The sequence below is a fragment of the Oncorhynchus mykiss genome, chromosome 3 (assembly GCF_013265735.2).
Source record: "Oncorhynchus mykiss isolate Arlee chromosome 3, USDA_OmykA_1.1, whole genome shotgun sequence".
NCBI classification, from domain to species: Eukaryota; Metazoa; Chordata; class Actinopteri; order Salmoniformes; family Salmonidae; genus Oncorhynchus; species Oncorhynchus mykiss.
In genome coordinates this window covers 22,721,295-22,741,657 of record NC_048567.1, presented here as the reverse complement: position 1 = coordinate 22,741,657, position 20,363 = coordinate 22,721,295, and the positions used below count along the sequence as shown (strand labels likewise).

Sequence of the window (20,363 nt, the reverse complement as noted above, 5' to 3'; positions counted from 1 at the left end):
CCAGACTTCACCACGACCAACCGTTTTAGAACAGAGACCAAACCACGACCAACCGTTTTAAAACAAGAGACGAAACCACGACCAACCGTTTTAGAACAGAGACCAAACCACAACCAACCATTTTAAAACAGAGACCAGACTAAACCACTACCAACCATTTTTAAACAGAGACCAGACTAAACCACTACCAACCGTTTTAGAACAGAGACCAAACCAAACCACAACCAACCGTTTTAGAACAGAGACCAAACCACAACCAACCGTTTTAGAACAGAGACCAAACCAAACCACGACCAACCGTTTTGAAATGGAGACCAAACCACAACCAACCATTTTAAAACAGAGACCAGACTAAACCACGACCAACCGTTTTAGAACAGAGACCAAACCAAACCACGACCAACCATTTTAGAACAGAGACCAGACTTCACCACGACCAACCGTTTTAAAACAGAGACCAAACCACGACCAACCGTTTTAGAACAGAGACCAAACCAAACCACGACCAACCGTTTTAGAACCGAGACCAAACCACGACCAACCATTTTAAAACAGAGACCAGACTTCACCACGACCAACCGTTTTAGAACAGAGACCAAACCAAACCACGACCAACCATTTTAGAACAGAGACCAGACTTCACCACGACCAACCGTTTTAGAACCGAGACCAAACCACGACCAACCGTTTTAGAACAGAGACCAAACTACGACCAACCATTTTAGAACAGAGACCAAACCAAACCACGACCAACCGTTTTAGAACAGAGACCAAACCACGACCAACCATTTTAAAACAGAGACCAGACTTCACCACGACCAACCATTTTAGAACAGAAACCAAACCAAACCACGACCAACCATTTTAGAACAGAGACCAGACTTCACCACGACCAACCGTTTTAGAACAGAGACCAAACCACGACCAACCATTTTAAAACAGAGACCAGACTTCACCACAACCAACCATTTTAGAACTGAGACCAAACCACGACCAACCATTTTAGAACAGAGACCAAACCACGACCAACCATTTTAAAACAGAGACCAAACTAAACCACTACCAACCGTTTTCGAACAGAAACCAAACCAAACCACGACCAACCGTTTTAGAACAGAGACCAAACCACGACCAACCATTTTAGAACTGAGACCAAACCACGACCAACCATTTTAGAACTGAGACCAAACCACGACCAACCATTTTAGAACAGAGACCAAACCAAACCACAACCAACCATTTTAGAACAGAGACCAAACCACGACCAACCATTTTAGAACAGAGACCAAACCACAACCAACCGTTTTAGAACAGAGACCAAACCATGACCAACTATTTTAAAACAGAGACCAGACTTCACCACGACCAACCATTTTAGAACTGAGACCAAACCACGACCAACCATTTTAGAACAGAGACCAAACCAAACCACGACCAACCGTTTTAGAACAGAGACCAGACTAAACCACTACCAACCGTTTTAGAACAGAGACCAAACCACGACCAACCATTTTAGAACTGAGACCAAACCACGACCAACCATTTTAGAACTGAGACCAAACCACGACCAACCATTTTAGAACAGAGACCAAACCAAACCACAACCAACCATTTTAGAACAGAGACCAAACCACGACCAACCATTTTAGAACAGAGACCAAACCAAACCACAACCAACCGTTTTAGAACAGAGACCAAACCATGACCAACTATTTTAAAACAGAGACCAGACTTCACCACGACCAACCATTTTAGAACTGAGACCAAACCACGACCAACCATTTTAGAACAGAGACCAAACCAAACCACGACCAACCGTTTTAGAACAGAGACCAGACTAAACCACTACCAACCGTTTTAGAACAGAGACCAAACCAAACCACGACCAACCGTTTTGAAATGGAGACCAAACCACAACCAACCATTTTAAAACACAGACCAGACTTCACCACGACCAACCATTTTAGAACAGAGACCAAACTAAACCACAACCAACCGTTCCAGCAGTTCCATCCTATCTATTTGCTCTTCTAACTACAATCACACGCCTTACTGGAAGAGACCTAACTCGACCACATACAGACAGTACAGCAGTTTGGACCATAACTAACCCGGTCTCCCAGACCAAAACATCTTTCATATCCTAGTATATGTGACAGTGTGCAGCTCCATACTACAGTCTGAGAGAGGGCTGCCTAGCTTGTCTCTCCACCTAAAGAGCTCCGTTTCAGGCTTAAGGTGGCCCAGAGGTGGGGGCCCTTTCCTTAACATGTGTTGATGTATGGCTGGGCAGAGGTTAAGACATATATATATATACACACACACACACACACACACACACACACACACACACACACACACACACACACACACTACCCTTGTCCCCACATACAACCCCTCTCTCTCTGCACACACACACTACCCTTGTCCCCACATACAACCCCTCTCTCTCTGCACACACACACTACACTTGATCACACATACACACACCGCCACTGTCCGAAATTGCAAAAAGACAAGCTTAGAAAAACACCTGCCCAATTAAAGGCTGGCGTATCCAATTTCAAACAAGCCCATGGCCAGGAAGAGGTAAAAAAAAACTGAGGCTGCCTGTTGCCTTTCAGCTCGGAGTAACCCCAGGGGCCATCCCAACCATTTGGCCTCACTAAACAGAACAGGATTGGCTTTATAGCATAGGATAAAACATTAGACAGGGATTAGGGTCCTCTGCCAAGAGGTAGAGGGCATTTTAAACACACACACACGCATATGAACACTTGCATACTTAACCACATACCCAGACTAACACACACACGTTCACACACACCACTGCCAGCTCAGACGGTGTGTTTTGAGGATGTAAAATGAAAGTGGCATGAAAAATGACACAAGCCCATGGGATCGGGGGTCAGACGGAGAGGTGGAGAAGGTAGAGAGGAGAGGGAGAGACAATGGGTCTGATTCATAGACCCTAGGAGGTTCCTAATTCCCGTCCATCCTTGGTATTGAAGAGCCGATAGATATTCTTGGAGGGGGTCTCACTGTGACACCCCCAGTGCACACAACACATAGGCAACACCTACATGGCCACATACATACAAACACATTCCATACACACACACACACACACACGATAATATTGACATTTGTAGGCCCTGGTAGAAGATGTGGTTATGTAAGAACTTCATCTGACAATTACTGAGACTTTGTCACTTGAAAAAGGGCAGATAAAGAGGAACACTTTTATTACACATTTGACACATTACGGCCAAATCCTAACTTGATATTCCAGAGAGAGATTTTACACACAGGTTTGATTTGTGTATGTACATTTAGTGTACAAAACTTTAGGAACACCTTCCTAATATTGAGTGTCACCCCCTTTTGCCCTCAGAACAGTCTGAATTGGTCGGGGTATGGACTACAAGGTGTGGAAAGCGTTCCGCAGGGATGCCGGCCCATATTACCTCCAATGCGTCCCGCAGTAAAACCGGCACTTTTACTGAAACGTTGATTAATGTGTACTGTCCCTGTAAAAATAAAATAAACTCAACTCAAGGACCTCAGCGTTACTCTGGACCCTGATCTCTCTTTTGACAAACATATCAATAATATTTTAAGGGCAGCTTTTTCCATCTTAGTAACATTGCAAAAATCTGAATTATTTTTTCTAAAAATGATGCAGAAAAGTTCATCCATGCTTTTGTCGCTTCTAGATTAGACTACTGCAATGCTCTACTCCGGCTACCCAGCTAAAGCACTAAATTAACTTCAGTTAGTGCTAATTACTTCTGATAGAATCTTGACTAGAACCAAAACATTTGAGCATATTACTTCAGTGCTAGCCTGGCTTCCTGGTAAGGCTAGGGTTTTACTGCTAACCTATCAAGCATTACATGGGCTTGCTCCTACCTATCTCTTCTATTTGGTCCTGCCGGACATACAGTGGGGCAAAAAAGTATTTAGTCAGCCACCAATTGTGCAAGTTCTCCCACTTAAAAAGATGAGAGAGGCCTGTCATTTTCATCATAGGTACACTTCAACTATGACAGACAAAATGAGAAGAAAAAAAATCCAGAAAATCACATTGTAGGATTTTTTATGAATTTATTTGCAAATTATGGTGGAAAATAAGTATTTGGTCACCTACAAACAAGCAAGATTTCTGGCTCTCACAGACCTGTAACTTCTTCTTTAAGAGGCTCCTCTGTCCTCCACTCGTTACCTGTATTAATGGCACCTGTTTGAACTTATCAGTATAAAAGACACCTGTCCACAACCTCAAACAGTCACACTCCAAACTCCACTATGGCCAAGACCAAAGAGCTGTCAAAGGACACCAGAAACAAAATTGTAGACCTGCACCAGGCTGGGAAGACTGAATCTGCAATAGGTAAGCAGCTTGGTTTGAAGAAATCAACTGTGGGAGCAATTATTAGGAAATGGAAGATATACAAGACCATTGATAATCTCCCTCGATCTGGGGCTCCACGCAAGATCTCACCCCGTGGGGTCAAAATGATCACAAGAACGGTGAGCAAGGGACTCAAATCCTGCAGTGCCAGACGTGTCCCCCTGCTTAAGCCAGTACATGTCCAGGCCCGTCTGAAGTTTGCTAGAGAACATTTGGATGATCCAGAAGAAGATGGGGAGAATGTCATATGGTCAGATGAAACCAAAATATAACTTTTTGGTAAAAACTCAACTCGTCGTGTTTGGAGGACAAAGAATGCTGAGTTGCATCCAAAGAACACCATACCTACTGTGAAGCTTGGGGGTGGAAACATCATGCTTTGGGGCTGTTTTTCTGCAAAGGGACCAGGACGACTGATCCGTGTAAAGGAAAGAATGAATGGGGCCATGTTTCGTGAGATTTTGAGTGAAAACCTCCTTCCATCAGCAAGGGCATTGAAGATTAAACGTGGCTGGGTCTTTCAGCATGACAATGATCCCAAACACACCGCCCGGGCAACGAAGGAGTGGCTTCGTAAGAAGCATTTCAAGGTCCTGGAGTGGCCTAGCCAGTCTCCAGATCTCAACCCCATAGAAAATCTTTGGAGGGAGTTGAAAGTCTGTGTTGCCCAGCAACAGCCCCAAAACATCACTGCTCTAGAGGAGATCTGCATGGAGGAATGGGCCAAAATACCAGCAACAGTGCGTGAAAACCTTGTGAAGACTTTTGACCTCTGTCATTGCCAACAAAGCGTATATAACAAAGTATTGAGATAAACTTTTGTTATTGACCATGTATTTATTTTCCACCATAATTTTCAAATAAATTCATTAAAAATCCTACAATGTGATTTTCTGGATTTTTTTTTTCATTTTGTCTGTCATAGTTGAAGTGTACCTATGATGAAAATTACAGGCCTCTCTCATATTTTTAAGTGGGAGAACTTGCACAATTGGTGGCTGACTAAATAATTTTTTGCCCCACTGTACCTACACGTACGCTACGGTCACAAGATGCAGGCCTCTTTTTGTCCCTAGAATTTCTCAGGCAACAGCTGGAGGCAGGGTTTTCTCCTATAAAGCTATATTTTTATGGAATGGTCTGTCTATCCATGTGAGAGATAGAGACTTGGTCTCGACCTTTAAGTCTTTACTGAAGACTCATCTCTTCAGTAGGTCCTATGATTGAGTGTAGTCTGGCCCAGGAGTGCGAAGGTGAGCGGCAAGGCACTGGAGTGATGAACCTGGCCCTGTCTCTGCCTGGCCACCGCTCAGAGCCTAGTTCCTCTCTAGGTTACTTCCTAGGTTCCTGCCTTTCTAGGGAGTTTTTCCTAGCCACCATGCTTCTACATCTGCATTGCTTGCTGTTTTGGATTTTTAGACTGGGTTTCTGTATAAGCACTTTGTGACCTCTGCTGATGTAAAAAGGTTTTTATAAATACATTTGATTTGATGTCTCAAGGCTTAATAATCCCCTTAATCTAAGCTGATTTGAAGTCGATTTAGCAGCTGACATCAATAATGGATCAAGTCTTTCACTTGGATTCAGTCTGTCATGGAAAGAGCATCATGTAAATTAATGTTTTGTGCACTCATTGTATATCTCATCATAGGATTCAGTCTCTGTGATTGGCTGTTGATCATGCTCTTCTTCCTGTAACTCAGGGGGCTGTGAGCCAATCGCGGAGGCTGTTACGGACCTGGAGGAGCCGCCCTTGCAACAGGAGTCTGCCACCAAGTTCATCAAAAAGAAACAACCGTCCAAGAAAGTCAAGTCCAAGACAGGTACGTCAAGGGATGGACACACACAAAGTCAGGACACATGGACACATGGAAAGCTCATCCTTAGCTTGTGATTCACCCTCCTTTAGCTCATACTGTATATGACTGGTCTCATGTCTGCTGGGGCTGTTCTTATGCTGTGTTCAGATCGTGCTGATGCTGGTCTCATATTAGGCTCACACTGAGCTCAAGCTCTGTTTGATGTCTCTCTCGCTTTCCTCTCTTCCATCTGGTTCTACTCCTCCCTCCCTCCCTGATTGGCTGTAATAGCTGGCGAATTGCAATTTTTCTGATATTTTTTTTCCTGAATTAAAACTGTAGTTAACTGAGGAGGGAAAGGGCTTTTTATTTTTTTTTCAAACTCAGAACGGGATGTTTTTTTCTGTTTGATTTCCAAACATAATTTGTCTTGACCCAGAGTGTGTGTGTGTGTGTGTGTGTGTGTGTGTGTGTGTGTGTGTGTGTGTGTGTGTGTGTGTGTGTCAGATAAACAATCATAAGTCACAGACAGAAGGGAATTCTGCATGAAATTCCCATGTTGAGGAAACAGAGACTTAATTGAATAAATGAATGCAACAGACTGACAGCTCCTTCTGTAGCTGATGGATGTGAGAGGGACAGACTGCTACACACACGGCTCTTTCTCCACTTAGACACTCCTGGTTTGAATTGAGCACAAATCCATGTTTGTCCTTTCTAAGATGAAGTTGGAGGGCTTTGAGGAGCACTAAACATGAGTGGTTAGAAGTGAGCAGATGTTGTGTCGGCAGTCCATGTGCCTTTTTGTGTGGTTAATCCACCCAGGCGTTGCCGCTAATGAGCTGAGCCCCACTGAGGAGGTGTGGGAGACAGACGGGCGATGCTTGGGGATCGTTAAGAACACACGCATACACACTACACACTCAGACACACACACTTCCTCTACATAAAGCCCACACACATACTCTGGGCACATGCATTTACATCAATAGGCTCGATCACACCCAGATACAATTGAACGACATACATTTTTTCAGACCTCTAGATCAAATGCCCGCCACGTGCACACAAAAGGAATGCGGTGCAATTACAAATCCATTCCGCAAGCCAATTAAAAGAACCAGACCAAAAACACAGAGGAAAAACAAACAAACAAAATATGTGCATTTCCCCTGTTAACCCTAATGAGAGAATACCTCACAGACCACCACTCAACACACTGAGGTAAGACTCTGTGAAGTGTGTTACACCATGATTCAGAGTTGTATTGGGTAGGCCATGTGATGGCTTTTCATGTATATGACTTAAGCCTTCCGCATGCTTCGGTTCGGGACACGGCTAGGCGAACCGAACGAGTGTGCTTGCATTCTCCTTTCAAAGACCTTCGCTTGAAAAACGAGAAAAAAGCGGCAATAGTACTATTTTGTGTATTTTGAGACCCGTAGCCAGTATACACTTCCTCAAAATAGTCAGAATTATTCTAAAATAACTCAAGAAACCTGCAATTCATTTTGATATTTTTGTCGGAGATCTTAGTCGCACAATTTTACATCTAACTAAGATGTTTGGTGCAGTATTTCCCAAGTGAAAAAATGTGAATGAAAATGATTTGTCTCATTGAATGACAACAAACACTTCATTGAAGAATCCCTACTGATCACCAACATATTGGAGTAGACTTCGGCTTGCCTCGAGAGAAAAAATGTGTGTGCACGAACAGCTGAAAAAATGACTTTTCCGAAGAACAAAACAAAAAAAAACGGAACAAAATGTTCTGAACTGTATCGGATGAGAAGCATGCGGACACCTTTTCAAAAAGAGCAGTGAGATGGATGCTTCCCTTTCTAGACTCATTTAGGGAGAGTGGCCCACTGAAGTGAGTGATGCCTGTTGTGGAGCCACCCATCTGGCCTCTATGGGGAATCAAATCAAACTTTATTTAGTGCATTTAAAATGGCGAAACACTTCATTAAAAAAATTAATTACAAAAGGGAAAGCAAACAGGAAGCCGTAAAGAGGATAAATAAAATACCATCAATAAAATCACTTATTAAAGGCCTGGCTAAAAGCTTGCCCTGTGTCAGCTGTTCCATAACTGAGGGGCTTTAATAGGGAACGCTCCGCCCCCCTGCCTTGGTTCTGCATCTAGGTACAAGCAGAAAGGCTCCTTGGGAGCGGAGTGCCCTCACTGGGTTGTAATGGAACAAGCATGTCTGTCAGATAACAGGGGGCAAGACCATGCAGTGCTTTAGAAGTTAAGAGTAAGATTTTAAAATCCGACCGATACTTTACAGGCAACCAGTGTATTGCAGATAAAACTGGAGTGATGTGTTTGTGCCTTCTTGTGTTGGTTAAAATGCGAGCTGCAGTGTTCTTGTACGCTTTTAATAGTAGAGTCTGAGCAGCTGGAATGGAGGGCATTACAATAGTCTAATCTATTAGACTAAGCAAATGCATGGACCAATTTTTCGTCATCTGGTTGAGAGATGAAGTGTCTAATTCTGGAAATGTTCCTGAGATGGAAGGATGTTGTTTTGGATATGCTTTTTATGTGGTTGTCAAAGGTTAGTCCGGGGTCAAAGGTAACACCAAAGTTTTTAACAACCATGTTTGGTGTGATGGGGCAACCATCAATGTTAAGAGTGAGGCCTGATACTTTATTTGTGAGTTTTTTGTGGCCAAGGAGCATGATTTCAGTCTTATCAGAGTTTAAATACAAGAAGTTTGTTTTTCATCCAACATCTGTGACATAAGGTGGGCTGACTGTGATGTATCGTTTGGTTTAATTGATAAATACAACTGAGTGTCATCAGCATAGCAATGAATATGCATGTTGTGCTTACAGATGACATTACCCAGGGCTACCATGTGTAGTGAAAATAAAAGTGGTCCAAGCACAGAACCTTGAGGAACGCCAAATCCAACCTTGGAACTTTACGATTATCACCCAGCTGAACAAATTGATACCGCTCGGAAAGGTATAAATTGTTAGCCAGCTAAGAATCTGTCCTCGTAGACCAACCAAGTTTTCTAACCTCTTAATAAGGATAGCTTGATCAATAGTGCCAAAGGCGCCAGCACTTAAATCTAAGAGAACAAGAATAAAGACATGACCACGGTCAGAGGACAGCAGTAGGTAATTTACTACTTTAAGACACTAAAGTAAAACTGCAAAAAAATGTGGCAAAGAAATACATGCTTTGTCCTGAATACAAAGCGTTAAGTTTGGGGGAAATCCAACACAAAACATCACTGAGTACCACTCTTCATATTTTGAAGCATGGTGGTGGCTGCATCATGTTATGGGTATGCTTGTCATCGCCAAGGACTAGGGAGTTTTATTTTTTATGAAAATAAACAGAATAGAGCTAACCACAGGATTTATTGGATTTGTTTAAACATTTGGATTCATAGTGCTACTTGAATAGTGGATAGCCTACATGATGACTTGGTGACAGCCAAGTGTCTTTGAAAGTGTAATTGTCTTCGTGATGCTACCTGATTAATGTCTTGCTCCCTTCTGAATTATCCTCCATCCTCTTCCTCCTCTTGTTTGAATCCCATCTTCTCCAAACAACCAGATCCCCATCCCATACCATTCTCCAAGGGTGGATGGGCTGCCTGGGGTTTACCACCGGCAATGGATATCTGTCCGTCTGATCGTTCCTGTGGGCTTTATAGCCCACCTGAGGGGCATCTCTCTCTCTCTCTCTCTCTCTCTCTCTCTCTCTCTCTCTCTCTCTGTCTCTGCCTCCCCTGTCCTCCCACTGTCAAACATCATAACAGAAAACGGAAATAATCCCTAATTAGTTTTGTTTGTAATGGAAATCTTCAGAGGATGGAACTGTGTGGTTTGGACCTAGAGAGAGAAGGCGCTCTGTCCAGGCATGTCCCTCTTACACCCAAACCACCGCCCATTAGGGAGTTTGAGAGAGACGTGGAAAGAGAAGGACATCCAAACCAATTTACATATATGAACTCAGAGAGAATTTCCAGAATGGTGGGGGCACACAGCACACAGGCGAAAGCAGAAGGGGCTAAATGAACAGATCAACTTACACCTCTACCTCCCTCCTTCTTCACCGTAGATAAACCACACACACATTCTCCTACCTGTGGCAGACTTAAAGGTAATTAGGCTCCAACCAACCCCCCTGTTAGGGTGCATGGGAGCCAGGAAGCACCTCTAGTACAGTTGAAAGGCTTCAAAAGGTGTCTTGGATAGAACTGTGTCGCTGCTCGCTCTCCTTCTCTTCTCTAGCGGCCTGGATGAAAGGGAGATGAAAGAGAGAGAGTGTCTCCTCTCTTCTTCCCTCCGAACCCCCCACGGCCCACCTGGGATCACAGGGACGCCACCTATACCACACACACACACACACACACACACACACACACACACACACACAACAAACACACACACACACACACACACACAGACACACAGACACACACAGACACACAGACACACAGACACACACAGACACACAGACACACAGACACACACAGACACACAGAGTTTAGAGACAGAGAGGCATTGGGCCCCGTTCAATCAAAACTGCTAACAGAGTGTATGGTAGCTGATACATGAAAAGATGATTGATGCTAACTGTGTTCCTGGAAGACTGGGTTCATTTCAATGATCAGTCCCGGTCTACAGTGACATGTCACCAACATGCCCTCTCAACTTTCACTGAAGCAGTACTTTATTAAACAGTGGATCACTGAAAGTCTCCCTCCCTCCCTCGTTCCCTCCATCATAGAGAGGAGGAGGAGGGCGGGGTGTTTAAGGTCAGCTCCTCTGAGGGCACAGCCCAAACTCAATTACCCCCTCCGAGTCAGTCTCCGGTCAGCAGCCACACAATACAGCTATTAGCCATTAGCATCATCCCATTCACATGGCCTCTACTGCTGCCTCAGACCTCACCATTCAATTACCTTACTGTCATCTACCAGCTACCGCAAGTACAGGGCCACAAGGTTTGTTCCATTAGCCCCATATTATTATCCTTTTGCTGACGTGTTACACTCCTATTACTCAGAAGTGATTGTTATTTGACACGTCTTCTACGACCAGACATTGACTGTTCTCCTCATACTACAGGCCCTGGAACAGTTTTCCTCATCCCCTCACTGTGTCTCCTGTAACCAGACATTGACTGTTCTCCTCATACTACAGGCCCTGGAACAGTTTTCCTCATCCCCTCACTGTATCTCCTGTGACCAGACATTGACTGTTCTCCTCATACTACTGGCCCTGGAACAGTTTTCCTCATCCCCTCACTGTGTCTCCTGTGACCAGACATTGACTGTTCTCCTCATACTACAGGCCCTGGAACAGTTTTCCTCATCCCCTCACTGTGTCTCCTGTGACCAGACATTGACTGTTCTCCTCATACTACAGGCCCTGGAACAGTTTTCCTCACCCCCTCACTGTGTCTCCTGTGACCAGACATTGACTGTTCTCCTCATACTACGGGCCCTGGAACAGTTTTCCTCATCCCCTCACGGTGTCTCCTGTGACCAGACATTGACTGTTCTCCTCATACTACAGGCCCTGGAACAGTTTTCCTCATCCCCTCACTGTGTCTCCTGTGACCAGACATTGACTGTTCTCCTCATACTACAGGCCCTGGAACAGTTTTCCTCATCCCCTCACTGTGTCTCCTGTGACCAGACATTGACTGTTCTCATCATAGTACAGGCCCTGGAACAGTTTACCTCATCCCCTCACTGTGTCTCCTGTGACCAGACATTGACTGTTCTCCTCATACTACATACAGGCCCTGGAACAATTTTCCTCATCCCCTCACTGTGTCTCCAAGGCTGTGACCAAAGTGTATGACCCATGGCTCACAGCTCGGCATGGGGGGACCAAACGCTTGTGCATGCAGCTTTCTGGAAGGGAGTGGGGGGGTGCGCAGGCAGGCGTATTTGGAAGCGGGAATTTGGGTCCGTTTTATGCTTGTGTTTTTATTAATGGGGGCTGAGTAGGGAATAGAGAGGCCTTCAACGCCAGACCATCATGTCATACACATATAAACACACATACAAACACACCTTCCCATCTGTGAAGACTCTTAGAGATAAAGTGTGTGTTTTGTCCAAGTGTAAGTGTGTTTATAGTATGTGTGAGCATGTATAAACTCAGGAGCAGCATCGCCTGGGTAGTGGGGGCTCAGAGAGCGAGCCCAGGGGCTGCTGGAAGCATCCACGCTTTGGGATAGAAGAGGATACCAGCTTTCTCATGGTGTCTGACTGTTCCGGTCTCTGTCCGACTGTCTGTCTGCATGTCTGTGTCCACAACCACTAGATAGTGCTACAGATGTTACAATGTCCTCAGTCTGTCAGTATATTCGTTATCATATGATGTTTGTGATGGTGTACTGTAGATAGTTGTACAGTCTTTACATTGTGTACGCCTTTAACCATCTGTTTATGAAGTACAGGAGGATGTAACTAGTAGATCGTGTTCTGGGCAGCAGTGAGCTACTGCTACAGTAGATGTGTTAGCAACTCCATATCAATGCTGCCGCTTTCCATTTGTTTAACACCGCTTCGCGCTGTGGTATTTTTGAACTCTTGGCTGGCCCAGGCTCCATTGATTGGAAATAATGTGATGCCTGGTGTTGTAATGTTTCCCTAATGTTTCTGTCCTTCTTTATGTAATGGGTGATGTAATGTGTTATGTTTAGACCCACGCGGCTAATGCTAATGATGGAGTTGACGACAGTGCTCTAGACATGCGGGCAGTCAGGCAGGCCGGCTACCGGATTGGATTGCGTTGATATAGACGGTGAGAGATGTTGTCGGCATGCTAGGCGAATGTCAGGAGATTTTGTGGACGTTGGGAGACAACCGCAAGACTTCTGTGAGACTGCAGTGAAATGTAGAGTTTTTGAGACCGTTGTGCGAATGGTGTGAGACTTTTGAGAAATTACATTGCAAATAGTGCAAAATGTTTCTACTAATGTAGGACTGGGGTGTTTTAGACCATTGAGAGACTGTATTGAGAATGTTGTGTCTTTGTTCAAGATCTGTTGTGAGACCTGTTGTCATGAAAACGTTATCGATGTGCCTCGAACCATACAGGGTGATGTCATCCCACTCGTCTCCCACCCACTAGATCTTCAAATCAAATTTTATTTGTCACATACACATGGTTAGCAGATGTTAATTGCAAGTGTAGCGAAATGCTTGTGCTTATAGTTCCGACCGTGCAGTAATATCTAACAAGTAATCTAACAATTTCACAACAACTACCTTATACACAGAAGTGTAAATAAAAAGTGTACATAAAAATATATGGATGAGTGATCGCCGAACGGCATAGGCAAGATGCAGTAGATGGTATAGAGTACAGTATATACATATGAGATGAGTAATGTGTATAAACAGTATATAAAGTGGCATTGTTTAAAGTGGCTAGTGATACATTTATTACATCCAATTTTTTATTGTTATTGTGGCTAGAGATTTGAGTCAGTATGTTAGCAGCAGCCACTCAATGTTAGTGATGGCTGTTTAACAGTCTGATGGCCTTGAGATAGAAGCTGTTTTTCAGTCTCTCGGTCCCAGCTTTGATGCACCTGTACTGACCTTGCCTTCTGGATGATAGCGGAGTGAACAGGCAGTGGCTCGGGTGGTTGTTGTCCTTGATGATCTTTTTGGCCTTCCTGTGACACCGGGTGGTGTAGGTGTCCTGGAGTTTGTGAGTGTTTTCGGTGACAAGCCAAATTTCTTCAACCTCCTGAGGTGCACCGGGTGGGGTCGAGACCCAGGGTACTATGGTCTTAAATGCTGAGCTGTAGTCAATGAACAGCATTCTTACATAGGTCCAGATGGGTTAGGGCAGTGTGATTGCGATTGGTTTTCTTTTTGTAATCCGTGATTGACTGTAGACCCTGCCACATACCTCTTGTGTCTGAGCTGTTGAATTGTGACTCTACTTTGTCTCTATACTGGCGCTTAGCTTGTTTGATTGCCTTGCGGAGGAAATAGCTACACTGTTTGTATTTGGTCATTTTTCCGGTCGCCTTGCCCTGATCAAAAGCAGTGGTTCGCGCTTTCAGTTTTGCGCGAATGCTGCCATCAATCCACGGTTTCTGGTTGGGGAAGGTTTTAATAGTCGCTGTTGGTACACCGATGCACTTACTAATAAACTCGCTCACCAAATCAGCGTATTCATCAATGTTATTGTCCGACACTATGCGGAACATATCCCAGTCCACGTGATCGAAGCAATCTTGAAGCGTGGAATCCGATTGGTTGGACCAGCGTTTAACAGACCTGAGCACGGGCGTTTCCTGTTTTAGTTTCTGTCTATAGGCTGGGAGCAACAAAATGGAGTCGTGGTCAGATTTTCCGAAAGGAGGGCGGGGGAGGGCTTTTTATGCGTCGCGGAAGTTAGAGTAACAATGATCCAGGGTTTTACCTGGGTCGTGCATTCGATATGCTGATGAAATGTAGGGAGCCTTGTTTTCAGATTAGCCTTGTTAACATCCCCAGCTACAATAAATGCAGCCTCAGGATATGTGGTTTCCAGTTTACATAGAGTCCAATGAAGTTCTTTCAGGGCCGTCGATGTGTCTCTTTCAGGGCCGTCGATGTGTCAGTTGGATATACCCAACTGTGATTATTATCGAAGAGAATTCTTTATTATCTATCAGCCAATCAAGACACTGACTCTTACTTTTACTTCCTGTTCAATAGATATGCATATAGGAAGATCTTAATTTGATCCCCATTTTGCAGGATAACATTCTTGCAATGTAGGAAATGGAAAAACGTGGAAGAACATGTAGTGTATTTGAAGTTTAAAAAGGCTTGTGAAGTTAGTCATTTTTACTTGGAAATTTCAGACTTGATTTTCCCTTACAAAAAATGTATCAACCCCCCAAAAAAGTCCATTAACTATAATCCACATAATATTTCACATTTCCTTTTGCTGCAGGATTATTTTCCTGCTGTAGCAAACTGGCTCAAATTAAGATCCTAGATCTGTAAATAGTCCACATAGCAAGAATTTAAGAGGCTGAATCGTAGGCTCTTACATTTTACCTAACAATCAACCAATCAAATCTCAGATTCCATCAGTTGCCCAATCACAGGCCCTTCTCTGGCCCTTGTCACACAGTTTTTTTTTCAGCTGTTTTTCTTATTTGTCCTCTTTTTTTTTTTTGTCAAAACATTCAGAGTTTAATCCCATGCTGTTCTCTCCCCCTCTATCAGAGCAAATCGGCACATCTATTCCATTTTGTCCACACATCCCATTAAAATCCCATTAATTCCAGTATTCCCGGGAACTCAGAGAGAGCGGGGAGAGACCAGGAGCTGTGGTAACCATGATAACCATCAGCAGCCATTCCCTCAGAGGTGGAAACACAGATGTGCCTCTTATTTCCCTGAATCCCGGTCAGCTAGCTAGCATGTGGGAAGGAGACAGTGTTTGTCCTGGAGTTTGCGTTGTAGCCGTAGGGAATCTCCTTGAATGAAGGAATGAATGAATGCGCTTCCTTTGGGAATGTTTGGTTCGGATGGAGGGTTTCCAGTCTGCGAAACACTTCCAGTGCCGGGCAGCATATACATTCAATAGGATCCCAAAGGTCATTAGGTTCAGCCATTCTGCTGAAGAATGTTGTACTGCTGTAACGGGTTGTGTTGAGGATGCCTGTTGTTAAAAGTGAGCCCAGTGTGAGTCTACACACTCACATATGTGTGCAATATTTCTCTCTCACACACACACATACACACACACACACACACACACACACACACACACTCTGGGGTCCCATGTGCAGAGTATCCCTTTTCTAAATAAAACAAGTTTGCAGGGAAGTAGGCCCTAGACAGAGGCAGGGGCGGGAGTTTGCTCTGTAATAAAAGCTGCTTTCGTTTGACAAGTTGTGCTTTTAACAGGAGACCTTTTAATTTTTGCGAGAAGGAAGCAATGAATTGTAAAGTATACTTTTCCAGAGCTGGGCCGTTAAGTGTGCCGTGTACACCACTGTTCACGGGAACGGCCCCGGCAATGGTTAACACATGTTATGTCTTTCTCCAGTCTCTTCAAGTTTCTCTCTGTCTCTCTCTCTGTCTCTCTCTCTCTCTCTCTCTCTCTCTCTCTCTCTCTCTCTCTCTCTATGTCTCTCTCTCTCTCTCTCTGTCTCGCTCTCGCACTCTCTCTCGCGCGCTCTCTCTCTGTCGCGCTCTCTCTCGCGCGCGCTCTCTCTCTCTGTCTCTGTCGCGCTCTCTCTTGCGCTCTCTCTGTCTCTGTGTCGCTCTCTCTCGCGCTCTGTCTCGCTCTGTCTCTCTGTCTCTATCTCTCTCTCTCGCACTCTGTCTCTGTCGCGCTCTCTTTCTGTCGCGCTCTCTCTCTGTCGCGCTCTCTCTCTGTCGCGCTCTCTCTCTGTCGCGCTCTCTCTCTGTCGCGCTCTCTCTCTGTCGCGCTCTCTCTCTGTCGCGCTCTCTCTCTGTCGCGCTCTCTCTCTGTCGCGCTCTCTCTCTGTCGCGCTCTCTCTCTCGCGCTCTCACTCGCTCTCTCTCGCTCTCTCTCTCGCTCTCTCTCTCGCTCTCTCTCTCTCTCTGTCGTGCTCTCTCTCTCTATGTCGTGCTCTCTCTCTCTATGTCGTGCTCTCTCTCTCTATGTCGTGCTCTCTCTCTCTATGTCGTGCTCTCTCTTTCTGTCTCGCTCTCTCTCTCTCTCGCACTCTGTCTCTCTCTTGCGCTCTCGCGCACTCTCTCTCTGTCTCTCTCGGTCTCTGTCACTCTGTCTCGCGCTCTCTCGCGTGCTCTGTCTCGTGAGAGTCTGGCCATCCTGGTTTAGAAGAGGAGACGTGTCAATTTGTATGGGGGGGGGGCAGAGAGCAGGTCAGGGGTGAGGGGTTAGGTGGTGGGTAATCGTCAGCTGTCACTTGCTATAAGACAATTCTCTGCAGACACACACACACACACACCCCGCTGGTCCAATATCCTCAACACCCCAACGAGCCCCCAAAGCCTCACCAGCAACCTCTGTATTGCCCTGGTGCCTTGGCCAAGGCCTATGTGTTGACATTGAGGTTTGTTTAGGACCAGAGGAGGAGGGAGGCAGGAGGAACTGGAGATATGGGGTGAAGGGAGGGAACAGAGAGGAGTAGGAAGAAGTAAAGGAGGAAAAGAGTGATGGTCCAAAGCAGGAGGCCAGTCCAGATGTGGAGCGTTTTACAGTACGACCCCATCGCCATGGGGACCCAATAAGGTCAAAGTTCATGGAGTAAAAGCTCTATTGGGGAGTGTTCAAAATATCAGCCTGTTCTGACCGCTAACTCTTTCTCTGTCTCTCTATCTCTCTCATATGCTCTTTCTCTGTCTCTCTATCTCTCTCATATGCTCTTTCTCTGTCTCTCTATCTCTCTCATATGCTCTTTCTCTGTCTCTCTATCTCTCTCATATGCTCTTTCTCTCAGTGCCCATTCCTTTCTTCCCCACTGCCTCCCTCGCACACTTCCCCACTTTCTCATCTTCCACAATTTCCCATGCACTTTACCTCCTTCTTCCCCCTTAGCTCCTCTCTCCCTCCCCTTCCACTCTCTTCTCAGAGCTCTCCTTGTGTGTGATCACAGTGGACATGATTAGTTTCCTTCATTAGTCCTGTAGAGGCTGGGCTGTGCCCCATGGCAAATATTGAGCCATGGAAATGAGAGCCATTTCCAGGTACACGTACACATATACACACACATACTCACAGCACATAAACTCCGACCCAACACGCATACACACACACGTTCACACACGTGCCAAGCCAGAGCCGTGTGGATGGCAGGCCCTGTCGGCACATGACTTTAATTGCATTAATTCATTAGACTTGATGAGCACCAACTGTGCAAACCAAAGAGGAACCCTAAGAGTGACGCAGGGAGAACGTTGGGGAAACGCTGGCAGGAAAACACTGGGGAGGTTCCCTTCTCTCTCTGTGGCCGGCTGCCATGGGACAGTGTCTGGGACAGAGGGCTCTGTGAGAATCTGCAGGGTCAAACACATGCACAGTGTCATGCATGTTCTTACCAAAGCTTCCTTGACCTGGCCCAGTCTCTTACTCTGAAACTGATGCCACACACAACTATTACTTACCCACTTCAATGACCTTTGTAAGACACACACACACATTGGCTACTGACTCATGGGGACTTTGTGGTATGTACACAGACACATATACTGAGATCAGGGTTGTTGTCCGTGCTGGTAGAGCTGGGTAAGGGTTGAGTGTAACGTAGTGTGTTATGTCCACTCTGTCCCCTCTACAATCACTTCCTGTGTGTTGAAGTCTGGCTGTCCTTTGTTCTGTCTAAATCCCTCTTCCTGCCCCATCCTGATCCTGCCCACCCCAGCCCTACTGGAGGACAGGTCAGCACATCTCACTGTGTGTGTGGGGGGTGGGGGGGGGATAGGTTACGTGTGTCTCACACAGGCAAACACACCCAACACATGGACAATGTCAAGCTGATAAGTATGAGCTCTCTGAACAACAGTCACTCTCTCTCTCACACCCATAAGAGACATGGTTACTCTCTGTTGAGTTAGGGAAACTTCCTCTGATAGAGGCCCTCTCTCTCTCTCACACACCCATAAGAGACATGGTTACTCTCTGTTGAGTTAGGGAAACTTCCTCTGATAGAGGCCCTCTCTCTCTCTCTATACACACACACACACACACACACACACACACGCTGCTATTTTTTTCCATAGTTTGTGGTGAGGGGAGTTATGTGCTGATGTTTATAGCAATGTGTGTCTGTCTGGGGTGGGTGTGTGTGTGTGTGTGTGTGTATGTGACACTGTCTCGTGGAATGGAAGGAGGTTTCTTGGAAGCACTGGGTCTGGGTTCCCCTGTGGGTGGAGTAATATGGCTGTTTTGAGTGTTTCTCTGTGTGTGTGTCTTTATTTAACTAGGCAAGTCAGTTAAGAACAATTTCTTATTTACAATGATTACAGTACTAGGGAGGGTGGGAGCGAGGACAGTACTAGGGAGGGAGGGAGCGAGGACAGTACTAGGGAGGGAGGGAACGAGGACAGTACGAGGGAGGGAGGGAGCGAGGACAGTACGAGGGAGGGAGGGAGGGAGCGAGGACAGTACGAGGGAGGGAGTTAGCGAGGACAGTACGAGGGAGGGAGTTAGCGAGGACTGTACGAGGGAGGGAGGGAGCGAGGACTGTACGAGGGAGGGAGGGAGCGAGGACTGTACGAGGGAGGGAGGGAGCGAGGACTGTACGAGGGAGGGAGGGAGCGAGGACAGTACTAGGGAGGGAGGGATGGAGGACAGTACTAGGGAGGGAGGGAGGGAGGACAGTACTAGGGAGGGTGGACAGTACTAGGGAGGGTGGGAGCGATGACAGTAGTAGGGAGGGTGGGAGCGAGGACAGTACTAGGGAGGGAGGGAGCGAGGACAGTACGAGGAAGAGAGGGAGCGAGGACAGTACGAGGGAGGGAGGGAGGGAGGACAGTACTAGGGAGGGAGGGAGGGAGGACAGTACTAGGGAGGGAGGGAGGGAGGACAGTACTAGGGAGGGAGGACAGTACTAGGGAGGGAGGACAGTACTAGGGAGGGCGGACAGTACTAGGGAGGGTGGGAGCGAGGACAGTACTAGGGAGGGTGGGAGCGAGGACAGTACTAGGGAGGGTGGGAGCGAGGACAGTACTAGGGAGGGTGGGAGCGAGGACAGTACTAGGGAGGGAGGGAGCGAGGACAGTACTAGGGAGGGAGGGAGCGAGGACAGTACGAGGGAGGGAGGGAGCGAGGACAGTACAAGGGAGGGAGGACAGTACTAGGGAGGGAGGGAGGGAGGGCAGTACTAGGGAGGGAGGGAGCGAGGACAGTACGAGGGAGGGAGGGAGGGAGGGAGGGAGCGAGGACTGAGGGAGGGAGGGTGCGAGGACTGTACGAGGGAGGGAGGGAGCCACGACTGTACGAGGGAGGGAGGGAGCCACGACTGTACGAGGGAGGGAGGGAGTGAGGACTGTACGAGGGAGGGAGGGATGGAGGACAGTACTAGGGAGGGAGGGAGGGAGGACAGTACTAGGGAGGGTGGACAGTACTAGGGAGGGTGGAAGCGATGACAGTAGTAGGGAGGGTGGGAGCGAGGACAGTACTAGGGAGGGAGGGAGCGAGGACAGTACGA

The 20,363-nt window shown here is 46.2% G+C and overlaps 1 protein-coding gene across 3 annotated transcripts in view; it reads left to right on the top strand.

Annotated features, from left to right (window-relative positions):
• The window catches only part of bbs9 (Bardet-Biedl syndrome 9), a 204,915-nt gene that overhangs the window by 107,098 nt on the left and 77,454 nt on the right, over positions 1 to 20,363 (top strand). For all 3 annotated transcript variants that reach the window (XM_036972410.1, XM_036972409.1, XM_036972411.1), the window contains one exon: positions 6,118 to 6,237. In XM_036972410.1, coding sequence (XP_036828305.1) covers positions 6,118 to 6,237 — 120 coding nt within the window. The remainder of the gene's footprint in view (positions 1 to 6,117; positions 6,238 to 20,363) is intronic.